The sequence below is a fragment of the Amblyomma americanum genome, chromosome 3 (assembly GCF_052857255.1).
Source record: "Amblyomma americanum isolate KBUSLIRL-KWMA chromosome 3, ASM5285725v1, whole genome shotgun sequence".
NCBI classification, from domain to species: domain Eukaryota; kingdom Metazoa; phylum Arthropoda; class Arachnida; order Ixodida; family Ixodidae; genus Amblyomma; species Amblyomma americanum.
The window spans coordinates 148,602,860-148,618,188 of record NC_135499.1 but is presented as its reverse complement, the minus strand read 5'-3'; the positions used below and the strand labels follow the sequence as shown (position 1 = coordinate 148,618,188).

Below are 15,329 nucleotides of genomic sequence, written 5' to 3'. Positions count from 1 at the left end.
ATTTTTTTCAAAAAGTGCTTCAGCTTCCCTTTAAGACAACGAAAAGCGCATGTGGACACCTGGCGTCAGATGTTCTTGATTAAAGATGCAGTACAGCGCGTGCGTAATGTTTTGTTAACCTTCTGTAATGCCTCTATGTAGGCCTCAGCTAGAAAAAGAAATGCACGCCTGACTCTTCTCTGTAAAGCAACAAACGGCTTTATTACTTTTATCTGTGCGGACAGCTAGTAAATTTTATGGGGCATTTCTACATTGTTCGTAATTGTAGCTACTGGCCGCTAAAGTCTTGAATGATGCATTCCAGATGTGCCTGAATTGCTAAAGGTCAGTAGAACCGCAGTGATGACAACAATGGTGCATTGCAGTAACAACGCAGTACTCCCTCCTTTTCATCAAGCACGTGACAAACGATATATGCATTCGCTAAAGAAGAATCACCCGCACCGGATTCTGGTTGACACGTATATTTTTCTCTTCGTTGACATGGTCCAAGATGAACACGGAGTCGACCAGGATGACGCTGATGTCGTACAGCACCATGGCCACGCAGAAGTTCTTGTGTAAAGAGATGCGGTGCACCTGAAGCTGCCTGCATACAAATATGTCGAAATTTCTATTTAGGTATTTCCGGCGTAAGTCTACATGAGGCAAGTTTCTCTCCTACTCGAGTTCGCTGTTAATCGTCTGAGCAGTTTTAACGAATGCAAATTGTGAAAATTAATAAATAGTTGCCACTTAGCTGTAGAGCCGTCGATTGCTAAGGAACAGATGAAAAGGGCGTTATGTGAATAATGTTTATAAGGGGTATCCCAGTGCCTAAATCATGTTTCGCTTTACTATTTAGTAACATTCGGTATGCTGCGCGCCAAGTCCCGTACCGCAAGACTTTCGGTCAGTGTTATCACACACCTCATGCTTAATTGCCTAAAAATGACACTACAAAAACGGATGACCGTCCTGTCTAGTTGTAGCATAATTAACCCACGCTAAAGACTATACTCTGAAATGCCTACAAAAGTAAATTCTTGTGACATTTCGGTGCTTACACCACTCGAGAATAGTGCTTACGTTGTCATGGCGTTTTCTTTTTCCTTGAAAAAACATTAATTTAATGAAACGCTATGAAATGCTTCCCAACGACAGCGTCCAGGCTCTGCATTTTTCGGCCAGTGTTTATTGATTTACTAATGCCGGCAAATGTGCTTCAAAAATAACTGTCTATCAAATAACGTCTAACAAACACCTCTGCACACTTTTTCCAGCGTCATGAGACTCCAGCCTGGCGTTGATCGATTGCTGCGACCTCGAAAGGCAAACAGGCTGGGCTAGAAAAAGCACTGCAGAAAGCACACCTTAAGCTGACAGTCAAGGAGAGCGAGTGGCTTCCACACTGACGGCAAGAAAAACAAAAACAAATGTCCAGCTCTTCGTCATGTTCTTGGAAGTTGCCTCTCCTTTGGGGTCGGTGCGAAGCGGAAGCACGGAAGAGAACGTTCAGTCTAGGCTATGCTCACAACACCTATAACTGGTGCTACTAGGCATTGTAAGTTCAAATTCTCTGTAAGCATTTTACCATTTTTATCATGCCACATAATTTTGTCGCAATAATTGTTCCGGGGTTATGAAAACCTATCAAAGACTGAAAACAGGAATAAGACTTCTCGCAGACTACGCACCGTGCATCCCGCGCGAAATTTTTGTGGTCTATATCATCCCCCAGAGTAGGTGAAAGCATGAATGACTTGCAGCGCCGACGCATCGCGTTCTAAGACGGGTAGTAAGTGCTGCTAGAGGCGCTCTGAGCCACTCTTGGCTAAGGGCCGTGTACAGTGGCTCAGAGCGGCTCAGAGATTTAGGCGGCTTAAGGAAGCGCTTTATGGATTAGGGAAGAGCTTTTCTTCTCCTGCCTCAAACGTTTTGAAGTTTCTTCCTGTCTCTCGAATAATCTATCCTTATCAAACGGCTGCAGCACTACTGCTGCCAAGAACGTAGACCTGCGGATCGACCATACTAGATATAGCTGACGACTGGTGATGACGATGATTACAATTGATGCTTTTTCCTTTGTATCAGTGCGACAGGCATCATCGAACGCACTCTTATACAAGCTCTTCCAGAGCATCGTTTTAATCAATGCTTTAGCCTAGTCCCTAACAAGTCATGATCATTACCGGGGCGTGGTAGGATCGTAGTCAACTCAATTCTGCCAAATATGGCTCAGGTCTACATATACTAGTTAGAAACACTGCATGCAGATTTGCGGCGAGTTCTAAGGTGTCAGGAAAGCAGGCTACTGGCTCCGCGTACTCGCTCGCATTTAAGAGGTTTTACGAAGGCTCTCCTCGTGTGTGACCACGTTCACCAAAGAAATGTGCACCCCATTCGGCATCAGTTTAAGCGTTTGTTTCAGCGTAAGCTTCACCACAATTTCGAGGTGATGTTCACTCAGATTGCATCGCAGAAGGTGATTTGGCGTGTTTTATGTTGCAAGTATGTTATCAGAATTTGCCTTTAAGCGCAGCAGCAATGATTATTCCACACATTTAAGAGTGGTAGGTTTTGTCAACTTCAGTGTGCATTATACTGATCAATAATTACAAGATCTAGCCTAACCTAATTCCATAATGATTGCATTTCACACGAAATTTCGTTCACACGAGGAAAATGTGAGTGAGAAATTCAGACGTACGCACTTGTAAACAGAGAAGATGACGATCGCAGGCACCAGGACGACCACGGAGAGAGAGTGTAGCACGATGGAGAAGATTGTCATGGACCGGTGGTACTGCAGGTAGTACCATGCAGTGGGGAACCGTCAAAAAGTAAAAGAGAGAATGGTATAAGCCAAAGCGCAAACCTATTTAGAATGGTTCTGATAATCTGTATTAATAATTGGCTCTTTGGGCAATAAGCCCGCTTAGCACGCTCCTCGTTCAGTTAGCACAAAATTTGAAAATTAGACCCTCTGTACACACATGGTAAAGTTGTGGTCAATTCGGACCAAGGACTACTAGCCGTGTTTTTAAAAGTTAAACCTCCTGGCGGCGTGCGAGAAAATGCGAATTGATCGAAGGTGTAGTGAAACCACATGTGCAGCGGTGGATTGCTAAAGCAATTAATACATCACATAAATTGTAAATATAAGGTCTCTACATGGCTCAAACGTCATTACAGCGTGTAAAAGTCATTATATTGTAAAGTAAATTAATTTCAGTGAAAAGAAAATTGGGCCGAGATGGGAAACAACCCGTGCCTCTTCGGTACCGAGTCAGACACGCAGCCTCCAGGCCAACGAAAAACATTCGTTGGACTTTGTTAGAAAGAAACAATGTGTGTCTTTACCTACAGTGTCCATGTCTGATGTGCAAAAGGGACCTAGGAAGCTGAAGAAAGCCGTTAACACTATCATGTCATACCTTTAAGGCGAAGCTTCATGCCCCCCCCCCCCCCCCCTCCTCGAAATTTTTTGTTTACATCTTCAATAAATTTGAACTTACATGCCGAAGTTATAACAAACCGAACAGTATAAGCCCGCACTAAACGATTATTCAACAAATTGAATTGAAAATCCCGCTTTTGAAGTAGTTTCACCAGACCTAAAAAAGTCTTGAACTGCTTCTCACTTTTGATGCCGATAAAGTTACTTGTGGCTCTCTTGTGCGGGCGAAGTGTCGCCATAAGTAATACTCGTACGCTTACGAGCACATTTCGCTTGGCTCAGAGACAAGCTTGAATCTTTCCGCGCGGTGCAAAAATCATCCAATTACGAGCAAGGATTTGAACAAAAAACATTATAGTAGGAGCATTCAAGACTAATGGGTCGGGCTATCGAGTTTCTCAATATTACTCATAGGGAAAGAAGGCGGCTCTGCACTTCATCCACAATGTAGAGGCACATGATTGCCGGGCAGATCAGGTTTCGTGATTGACTTTGGTATTGATAGGTATGAAACGTGGGTTCCGCCATAAGAATACGACTCTTCTCGCGCCGAAACTACATGAAGTGCTCCGAAAGTATCCATACCAGCATAACAATTGCTAATAGCGAGTGCCATTAGCGAACGAAAACACTTTTACATAAGGAAATTTTATTCCACTTCTCCCTTGCTCGAGATGAAAATATAAACTAGTTATATTCATGATGCCGAAGCTACCCAAAAGATACTGACACTTGAGAGCAAATAGTTTTTTAGTAGTACGTAGAGACAAAGCTGTCGCCCCCAAGTATCCATACCAGCATAACAATTGTGTTTATTTAGTGAAAAAGTGAAAAGCACTATTTTAAAATAATTTACTTGCTCGCTGAGGAGAGCATAACAGAGCACACCTGCGCATCTTCCAATGCAGAGGCAGAATCCATGTTTTTGGTCCGACACTGGCCAAGTGAAAAAATTCTGAGGGCACTTAATTCTGCTTACGTGGTGGAATGCGAAAGCGTGTGTTTCGAGGATAGCTCGCCGCCTCTCTTTGCTCCTTTTTTTCCTCCAAAGAGCATTTCAGAAGAAGGTTCGCACAGTTACTGTAATTAAATCTCCCTTTCAGCTCTATCAAACCTTTTGGTTTTCCAAATTTAGCACCCATTGCTGTTTTCCCGTCCACCTACTATATCCCCGTCCAGCCTATTAGCCACCCAACGTCATTTGCTTGTAGTTCATTAACTAATTATTGCATGTCAATGAAACTTTTTTGCTCGATTAGTTCTCACGGAAAAAACACATTTGAATCAATTTTTAACTTTATTTCCACACTTTTCCCTATTTTTCCACTAAATTGCCGTCTACGATTGTTTTTCCGTCCGTTAACTATATCGACGTCCGCGCAATTTCTTAGCTTTTTCGAGTTTTCTGGCTTTAATAATAAACTAATCATCCTATTGACACCGAATTTTGTCGCACATCAACCTCTCATCATCCTCTATAGATTACAATCATTTGTTTGATCCTAACTGTTCTGAGAATGACACTACGGTTGCCGGCACATTTTTCGGACAACACCCCGCCGACATAGCCAAGTAATGCTTTCGCATTAATAAGAAACCTCGCCTTCCCGGCATTCCCGCATTGGATGATGTGCTCTTTAATAAAGGCGCATATTTTTTGGCGACAGCTTTCTCTCTAAAAAAACTCTTTGCTCTCAAGTATCAGTATCTCTGAGGTAGCCTCGGCATCGTGAACATAACTGCTTTACATTTTCATCTCGAGCCAGGCAAAAGTGGAATAAAATTTCCTTATGTAAAAGTGTTTCCGTTTGCTAATGGCTCTAACGTGTCATTTTAGGAAAAATACAGACAAAAAATGATTTGGAGATCCTTACAGTAGTGGCGCTGTGAGTGCCATTCAAGAATGCCGTTTTGCGAATGTCTGTCTTCGCATCTCGAACATAGTAAGGTGTCTTTCTTATCTTACTCACACATCACTGCTGTATTCAGCGAAAGGCGTTTTTTTTTATCCAGCACGACGCGTTTTCATTGTACTGAGCCCGAAGCCGGAGAATAAACTAGACGGTAACCTATATGTACTTCAAATTTACAGTTTAAAGTTTAGCACAGTATTACAACTTTAAACGTTGTAGTAGTTGCAGAAGTGCCGAACACATTGAGAAAAACGCAATTAAAGTATGTTGGGCAAATACAGAATAAAATGGTTAGTATTCTGAGATATGTCTTTTTTCTTTACCGGCGTAATTACTTTTGGATTTAACCTCACCTCACTCTTCACACTGCGGATATTTCGACTATTTCTGCGCATCTTGCAGCTTCCCGATTTCTGAGTAATAAAATATTCTTGCTTTTTAAGCTTATTTCCGACTTCCATCAGGCCGGACCGTCTTAAAGAATTTTATTATGAGTGAAGATATGGATCGACGATGACATCGGTGTCATCAAAGACTACAGTACTAATGTGATTCTCTGACTGAGAAAGGGCGTACTACTATGCCTTTCCTAGACAACAAAAGAAAACAACAAAATTAGTTAAACGACGTTGTAATAGAACATTCAATCTCGAAGTAGCAACAGAGATGAAGGTAGTTCAAAGTGAAATAGGCTTCACAACCTCTCATTGTAGTTCTCATTATCTCAAACAACCACAGGGCTAGTGTACACAGTCAAAGCACCACTGACTGGCGTTTATGATGTCACCTAAAAAGCGAACTGTGCCATATGTGACATGAAAGTGGGAGAGAAGGCTAGATAGAGATTTCACTTCAATAAAACAAAAATAAAGTGTTTAAAATTTTCCCGGTAAGGATCCCTAAGGTCAGCTAGTCCTGTAGGTGAGCCCAGGCTAGTCAGGCACTCCCAGAGGTAGGAGCATGAAAAGGAAAAAATGCTGTGTAAACTGCCACCGAGCATCGTAGAGGGCAATTCTGCATTTTAACATGTAAGAAAGGGCAGTTTGGGCACGGTGGATGGTAACGGAGTCGATATCGATAGAGTCAAACCGAAATAACAGCGCTATTTGTTCCAAAACTTATTTTTGTAATACTGAGAGTTTGGGTCATATTAAGTCACGGCAAAGGCGCGAGAGACAATGCTGAGAGGTATACCTAATTACTGTTAGTATGAACAATAAGCTATTGTTGCTGCTACGACTTTACGGTCAATTGAATCATAGATGATGGAGTGCCCTAATATATTTCTTATAACTATCATTACCACGGGGCTGCTGCGAAGTCAGTGCGCACAAGCTTCCTCAATCTAAATTGCAAATTACGATCCTGTGACACAGCGTAGCGGTCACACAGTTCGCAGGCTGTCACTAACCTCGAGGGAGCCGCAGTCGTAGAAGGTGTACTCCTTGCCGTACTCCTGGCTGTAGAACCACGTTCCGTTGTCCCAGCAAATTTTCTTCGACATCTCTGCATTGCAATGTGAGGAAGATCCCAGGGGTCAAAAGCTTACCCGGCTAAATACAAGACGGCAGAAGCATCATTACGTAGTACCCTGCATAAGGTACCGAACCTAAATAAATGAGATTCATATATGCTGTTAAACCAAATATAGAATATAGCCTGTCGGAACATAAAATGCATTGCTTGTGAAAAGTATGTTACACATGGTCATTTTAACTGTTCGAAGCATGTAGTGGAGACGCTGTAAATTGAAAAAAAAAGTGCTTCCTATTTTTATTCTGTCCCACTATTGCCTGACACCAAAGCCGAAGGGACAGCTAGTGGCAAACAGACCGAGAAGGGAGGGGGGGCATGAAAGCATCTCGCACTTAAAAGCGGGTCTCAGCCATCTTGTGTGCCGCCACTACAGCAAACGCAATATCCCGGCCAATGGCATGAAGAGAGTCCCGCGCCTGAATAACGCACTAACAGAATTAAAATTTTTGTCCCGCTTCATGGCAGAAAATATTAGATAGAGTTAAAAGTTTTCCCGCGCTGTCGTCAGCATGCATGCCACTGCTCTAAAGACCACGGACTATAAAGCACGAGAGAGGTCTCGATGCGGATTTACTATTAACCATATATTATCCATGAAGCAAAGCAAACGATTATCAGTGATTTTATTATTTTACAAACAATTCATTAGCAATGTCCAACCACCTTCGCGGAAATACTTCCTGTGTTCGGCCGGCTACATAACTAGTACCACCTCATTGCGGTACAGATGCTTCTAGCAGTGGTAGGCCTCTTCTTACGACATGAAAGAGATATAGCGCAAGCAGCTCCCAAATTGTTCTCCAGTACTTGGGTACGGCCTTAATTTTACGCAGCATCCGAACCGCCCTCATCAAGACCGACATAAAATAGACGATCGCGTTATGTTCTTAAATGTAGTTAATGCGGAAGAAATTTCTCTAGCAAACGCAAGCGCGAGAGTTAAATTCAAAACAAAGCGCATAAGTATTTGTAATCGACGCCGTGAGAAAGGCCGGTGGGAAAGATTGTGAAATAAATTTGTCAGAACAAGAATGAGGCAGTGCCATGGGCCATGAAAAGCTACGCTGCCATAAAGGCCGCGGTTTGAAGGCTGAAAAAGTAATCTGAGAACTGTCAGGACAAGATGTCTGTTGGTGCCTCAAAAGGAAATGCTGGGGATTTTATTTTTAATCGACTATCTGCCATTTTTCGTGAAGTAACTATATTTTTATTTATTTTTAGATGGCAACTGTGATGAAGGGCTTGCGGCTACCTTTGGGCGCGTTTCCAACGTTTAAAAGTACGGTATGTTTTGCAGCTCTACAGTAAAGTATTGATCTTCTCAAAGAAAACAGAGCTCTAAAATGCAGGTTTGCTCTACATGGAGAAGCGCATTAGACGCACAAGACGGAGCTTCGGGAACAGTGAACAAAAACGCGGCGCGCCATATTTCTCTCATTTAGACACCAAAACAAACTGCCTAGTACGTGTGTTCACGCGTTCTCTCTTTGCAGCGAAGAGCATCTTTTAACTAGACTAACTAGTCCGCGCAAGTTAATATGTCATCTTCTTGAGCTCGAAACTGTCAGTGATGCACTACAACACTCGTAGGCTGCTATTGTATGTAACGTGCACGCCATTGAAACGCCTATTGACTAGTTTGGCAATGCCTGAGGCAAAACGCCCTATTTATCGACTTTAGTATTACTCGTATTTCTCATTCAACCAAAAATTGTACAGCGTCCGTGAACAAACACGGAATTACCTCAACGTCCGCAAGTTGTAAGTGGTGTGTCTGACAGCGCAAGCGCGTCGGTTCCGCACCAGCTGAGCCATCTAGCCGCAGGTGTAAAAGAGTTGAGGTTTAGCGTCTTCGACGCAAGGTCACATTTGAACCAATGTTCCGTTTGATCGCCGACGAGAGTTGAGGCTTGTTGGGGGTACTCGCCTCACCAAGTGTTCACGGTTATCGAGACAAGCTCTCATAGTATGATGTCATACAGAAAAGGAGCGCTCAGGTGTGATACGAAGCCAGCAGCACCTCCCGAGTAGACGCTTGAAAGACCTTGAAGCCCTTGCTGTCATACATTCATTTACCCCTAACTGTGCCGCACTCAAGGTAGCCCCAGGGTCGGGGTGCTGTCAGTAACACCGCACAAGCGCAGTCAAAGCTTCAGTATAGCGTTTTTCAAGCACCAAAGCTCCACAGAAAAACGTATGGGGCCATCGAGTAGAGTATAGATGGGCGGCATGTACACACTGTCGTGCGTGAGCTCTTTCCGCACGGATTGCTACATACCGAGAGGCGATAGACCCCAAGAAGTTTTGCTTGTGCTTATCTACTTTTTATAGCACGGATCAACGGGCTCCCCGCTTTCTTTCGATCAACAATGGTATGACAGCTGTCGTTTCATCTCCTTTGTACTGCGATTTTGGTACGGTGGTGTAGCTCCGACAATTACGAATCTGCCTCAGGCGTTGAGGCAGGACCTAGAGCCCGCTGCGACCGAGCGCTAACATTCCCCTGTTGTCCAATGAAAATGCGATCTACCTACGAGAGCATTGGGCTAAGACCGGTTCGCTCGTAGCTGCAGTGCGATAAGATTGAGGTGGCCTCTAAAAGAAGGATTATACGGCACGATAAAAAGAACGAAAACGAACGTGTCCCTGCCCGTGCCACTAAGTATAACGGGTTTCCCGTAAAGGGACAGTTTTCCTACCCGTTATAGGATATTTTGGGGGGGAAGGGGGGAGGGGGAAAGAGATGGGAGGGCACAAGCAATTTTCGGCCGCCGTGTTATATTCGAGAAACCGAAACTATACCGTCATTTCGTCCCCCAACGTCATTCTCACATAGTTCCACCTCTATCCTCCGTATCGGACCATGACGTCAGCATTGCCACGCGGCAGGTAGTTGTTTCTACAATGCTATTATAGATGGCGTTACAAGTCTCAATGGAAGATGAGCTGCTTTCTAGTGGATGCCACAGACCGTGCTGTGATCTCAGGGTGGTAGCAGACCCCACAGAGTTTTTTACTAATAACTAGAGGGAAAGCTGGCGGCGCTGCACCTCAGCCACCATGGGCACTCAAAGCATCATGGGGCGATGAGCTGCTTCGTGCGGGACGGTTTTTTTTTTTTTTGGGGGGGGGGGGACACAGTGACATTACTGAGATTTCCCATTCCGTCGACAGCGCACCCCGCGCGCAGACTACTTCGATGCAAACGTAGTGCGCAAAATGTATAGTAGCGAAACCTAAACATCGTACGACACCAATAAAAGGTTGTTCTTTTCCGCAAAGCCATGAAAAACACCTCTAAATGTGTTGAAGTGACATTTTTTTTAAACATTTCTTTTTAAAAGTGCGCCTGTTGTGCACGAGATATTGGCTTTAGTGGTGTGCAAACATGGCCAATAGGAGAGCCGGCCATCGCTTATTTTGGGCAAACTTTACATTTGCATGCTTTCCTGCTCGTTTGTTGCAATTTATAGAAAGAATATAGAATGTTAGGACATACTTGATTATCGAACAACGTTCGTTTTTTCATTATTTTTTAGCCAAAATTTGTGGTTCTACAGTCGGTAGCTCTCCGCCTCATGATGCTTAGAGCGCCCATGGTGGCTGAAGTGGTCTCGAGGAAGCTCCATGCAGACTCTCATAGAGGGGGGGGGGGGGAGCTTTCCCTGTTGTTAATAGTAAGAAACTCTATGACAGACCACACGAAATCTCTAAACGTGATGAGTAAGAGCAAACGCTCTTAAAAAAAAACGCGCTGTCGACCGCCCCACACCCTCAAGCCCCGGGAGCAGTCAGAAAAAAAAAAAACGAGGAGTGGGAGGGTGAATAGGCACCGCCGACGGCAACAGCAAAGCGGCGGCTATTGTTGTGCACAGAAAAAGACGGTGGCGGAATCGCCGAACAGATAGGAATTATAGATGCATGCATTCGAATGCTGCAAGTCGAAAGGGGTAAACAAATAAACAAAATAAAAATGCGGAGAGGGCAGGGGACTTCCGTCATCTGGAACCTCTTCGCCACGTCGAGTCAAGGCGGAATCAGCGGCACCGTGAGCGTAACTAGACACCCGTGCACTCTGCATGAACACACAAAAGAAGAAACAGGCCGCAACACATCTGAGTTTGGGAAAGTGTCGTATGGGGGGGGGGGGTCACTGTGAATGGCGAGGTAATAATAGCCGGAAGACATTTCAAGATGTACGCTAAGTGATGCGCAGCTTACTGATGCACTGCGGCTTCTCGGTGATGAAGTACGCGTGCGCGGGACAAGGCTTTCGGACGGTTGTTCCGGCGGGCGTGTCCTTGTAGCACGTCCAACCATCCCATGTAGCGGGACAGTGCGGCCCCTCCTCTGTAATGACACAAAAAAGAAAAGGAACAGGAAAATAAGGAACATACGAGATATGGGCAGCATGTGTTTCACGAGTCAATAGGCCATACGAAAAAAAGAAATCAAAATGCTAGAACTCACATAAAAAATAAGTTACTGTTTGTTGCATTCCTCTGGTCTGCCCAAGGAGAAATGTAGGTCTAACAGGTACCCGATGCGCCAGCTTACCGATGCACGGCGAAAATTGCAGGAAAAAAAAAACGCACGTGTGTGCAGCCACTTTGCATGGTGTCGAAGGGCTCAAAAAGAATGGCGACAAGCAGACTCATGATATGTTGGTAACTAGTGCCATGTGCGATTCTGGTGAGCAGTGCGTATGCACAGCATCTCTGCCCGAAAGAAGAAAGAACAAGCGTTGCGCTGCAGGCAGATGAAGGTAGGACTCAGGCCATTATCAGTTGTGTGAAAACGTGGGAGTTTCAAGCAAAACGTCAACTGTTAGTGCAGCATCGCCCCCATTTGTTTGTCTCATCTTTGTCGTTGTCTCCTCCACTGCTGCAGTATCCTCTTTTTTTGTCTGTCATGCACTTTCTTTTGTTCTAGTAACCATCACTTTTTCCTTTTTGTTTTCGAAGAAAGCAAACTACGCGCGCACAAAAGATAGCGAAATGATGACGGCACTGGCCCTGATTAATACGGCAGCCTTAATTGGCCCAACTCTCTGATCTGTACAGTGAGATTAGAGATTGCCAGATATTTCTGCAGTAACAACGGGAACAGCGGAGGACCAATCCAAGAAAGAAAATGCACAAACAAAGCAATGACTGCCAGCAAATGTTATTTGCCGTGCGCAGGGACCACCAGGAATAACAACCAGCAAACAAAACAGAAAAAAGATAGTCGTGAAGCAACGACTATTCACACGCTTCCAAGATATGGACGCTCTTTCGGCCAAAGCGCAATCGACGGGACGCTATCACAATTCTTCCCGTCTCTACTACAGGGTGCTTCACAAAGACTTAAAACATTTTTTTAAACAAGCTTTTTAAGTTAGAAGAGCGCTTTTTACGGGATAGAAACGTCAGTGGTGCAGTACACCAGGATACTGCTAAAGCGTGCTAACAAGCAGGCGGTTAACAAATATTGAATAGTTAACCTATTAACTACTAATGCTAAGCCCCTTAATTATCGAGAGTCGTGTAGCTCACCGAAAGTGATATCCATATCAGTTCTTGATTTTTGGAAAAGCGGTTGCGTTCGGCGCTGTGGCCCGACAAAATTTGGCTACATCACGCCAAATGCATGCGCTTTCGAGAAGCTTGCAGGCAAATCAACCCCTCCAGTGCACGCAACTTGTCGAAATAGCCAAAAAATCTTGGTCCACAGCGCCCACGATAACCGCGTTTCCAAAATTTCAAAACTGACATTCATATTAATTACTGTGGGCTACACGCCTCCCAGTAAATAAAGGCCTTTGGAGCAATATTTAAGTAATTAATAATTCAGTATCTGTTAACCAGCAGGCTAGTTAGCAGGTCTTAGCTTATTCTGAAGTAGTTAACAGCTGACAATGCTGTGCCGAAAAAAGCGCTCTTCTAACTCAAAAAGCCTTTTTTTTTAAATTGTGGAAACTTTTCGGTGACACACCCTGTTTATCACCAACAATTTGAAACTTTCTTTTTCCTTTCGCTCCCACACTTCTTCAAAGCTTCACAAAGCTCGAACATTAGGAATCGTTTACGTTTTTCACACTTTAGACCTTACCTTGATAGACAGCTATCGGGTTATTCATTTAGCTCCACACAGTCAATTAACATTCCGTTGCTATCTAGCGAGTGCATAGTTTGTCTTTTTTTATCTCGCCCTTGCGCATTTTTTTGTTATTTGTGAAGTAAGAACAGGTTTTGGCTCTTTATGTAAGAAGAGACTAAACAGGTATTAACTACAAAGCATGAATTCACACATATATCAGATAATTGATCTACCACCCGACGAGGGTGCCTTCCCCTCTGTAGACATATTAGCTGACAGGGAGTACATGCCGGCCCGTAATACGGCTTTTAACTGTTAGTCTAATGAAATTGAGAGTTAGTGTCAGTGATGAAACGATATAGGTAAAAGCATAATTCTCTTCGAGGAACAGTGCAAGGGAACGAAAAGAGGTATGTTTTTTTTTCATGGCTTTACTGAAACCATCGCTAAACTCACCAAATTTTTTATATGGTGAGTGCGCGAAAGTGCCCTTTGCGCCCCCTACGCTGCGCGAGCTTTTCGTTGTATTATGCCACTAACACTTATAACCTTAACTTTCTCATTATTTCTCACCTTTCCAATTTTTTGACAAACTTGTCCCACTTAAAGGCACATTACTATGTACAACCACTCCACAGTTCTTCACATGCTTCTATGCCACATGTGGAGCCATGGCTAAAAGTTTAGGGCATGAGAATGCGATGGTAAATATTTATTTCGGCTTCGCCTCGCTAGCCATACAGCTGGCATTTGTTCTAACAAATGTAGCACACAAGTTCGTTCGTGATTAATCACTTTTCATTGACCTGTTTTGCTTCACCATGACTGTACATTGATTGCTTTTTTTGGAAAGATCAGGCACGGAGTATTTTGCGCCGGAAATAACACATCAGAACATCAAGGAAACAATTCACAGTGACGAGAGCCCAGAACAGCCGGCTTGGATTAAACGCCGCAAACAAACTCGCCCGCAGTGCGGAGCACTGGTGCTGCTTGTTCCTACGGAAGAGAGGACGTGAGGAAGAAAGATTGACCTAGTTTCGAACCGCACTAACATTCAATGTTTTGTCTCGTTTGTTCAGACCGACAAAAGTTGTTCTCGGAAACCTTGATGGCTGTTCACCTATGGTATTTGACTGCAGGACACTTCGGGCACTATTCCAACTCTGAGCTTTAACTATAAGCGCGGAGATTTATTTTTCTCCTCTTTTAGCTTCTTCTAGTAAAACTCCCAAACACTGCTCTCATTTGTGCAACAGCCCACTATTTTATTTTTCTTGCCTCAGTAGCGTACGAATCTATTTGACGGCTTCTATACTGTCCAACTTTTTATAAATGCGCCTTGCGTCGAGAAGAATTTACTCAACTTTGTCATGTCGAATAGCGCAAAACCACGTACTAGGATGTTTGTGAACTCACGGGAACATTAACTATCCTTAGTTTTTAATTTATTTAAAATATGTGGGCCGTTTGATAATTCAGATGTTCTCACTGTCTGCAGCCAACTAATGTACCGTAATTAGAACATAAAGTTGTGCTTTAAATTTTCCGTCATGTACCACCGACTTGGTGATGACTACACTTACGCAAATCTCGTAGAATGCCTTTGTGAATGTTAGAGGGGACTATCCTACTTGCTCTCATAAATAATTTTGCAAATTGTCAGCAGATTGTCAGCAGGGTGCAACGTGTCTTTTTGCTGCAGGTGACAGCAATGTGAGATTACAACTTGTTTGGAAACATTCTCTTCAATCGAACGATTCTTATTGCATGGAGTTTGAGAACGATGTGCACTTCGGTAACGCTAACGATCAGATACGAACGTGGTAAATGTTTGTATGAAATTTCAAGTTGTTTGCGGTCTTTCTTATTTGCACGTCTTTTCTTATCACACTTCCTTCTGTCCTGTCCTATCGCCCGGTTCGCTACCTTCATCAGCTTAAATTCACCCCTCTTCTGGACTGCCTGGCTGCCGTCAGCTCAGCTGAAGCACCATCTCGGTCTCGTCAACTAGGCGCACGATACACAGAGATCTTGACCTGAGCTCTCCAGATAAAAAACGTTGTACACTGTCCTGCAAGGTTAGCCAGCATGAAGAAGTCTTTGGCTCCATCCATCGCCAATCAGAAACTGCCTTGCGCACTGCTGTTCTTTAATCACCCGGAGGTGTAATATTACAACCTGTCATTTAAATGCAGATCGGCCTTCTTATCCTCAATCTCTACATGTTCGAGTCCACATAAAAAGCTTCCGGATTATGACCAGAGTCGCTGCTCTGGGTGATAACGCTTGGTCTCGTTGGTAACACCATGGGCAATCTATCAAGCAGCATGACAGGCGCCCATGAATTTTTAAAGAAG

At 43.8% G+C, this 15,329-nt stretch overlaps 1 protein-coding gene across 6 annotated transcripts in view; it reads right to left on the bottom strand.

Annotated features, from left to right (window-relative positions):
* Positions 1-15,329, bottom strand: part of LOC144125147 (calcitonin gene-related peptide type 1 receptor-like) — a 309,750-nt gene that overhangs the window by 25,581 nt on the left and 268,840 nt on the right. For all 6 annotated transcript variants that reach the window (XM_077658271.1, XM_077658268.1, XM_077658270.1 and 3 more), the window contains 4 exons: positions 11,110-11,238; positions 6,764-6,858; positions 2,694-2,785; positions 445-589 (listed from right to left, as the gene is read on the bottom strand). In XM_077658271.1, the coding sequence (XP_077514397.1) occupies positions 445-589; positions 2,694-2,785; positions 6,764-6,858; positions 11,110-11,238 (461 nt within the window). The remainder of the gene's footprint in view (positions 1-444; positions 590-2,693; positions 2,786-6,763; positions 6,859-11,109; positions 11,239-15,329) is intronic.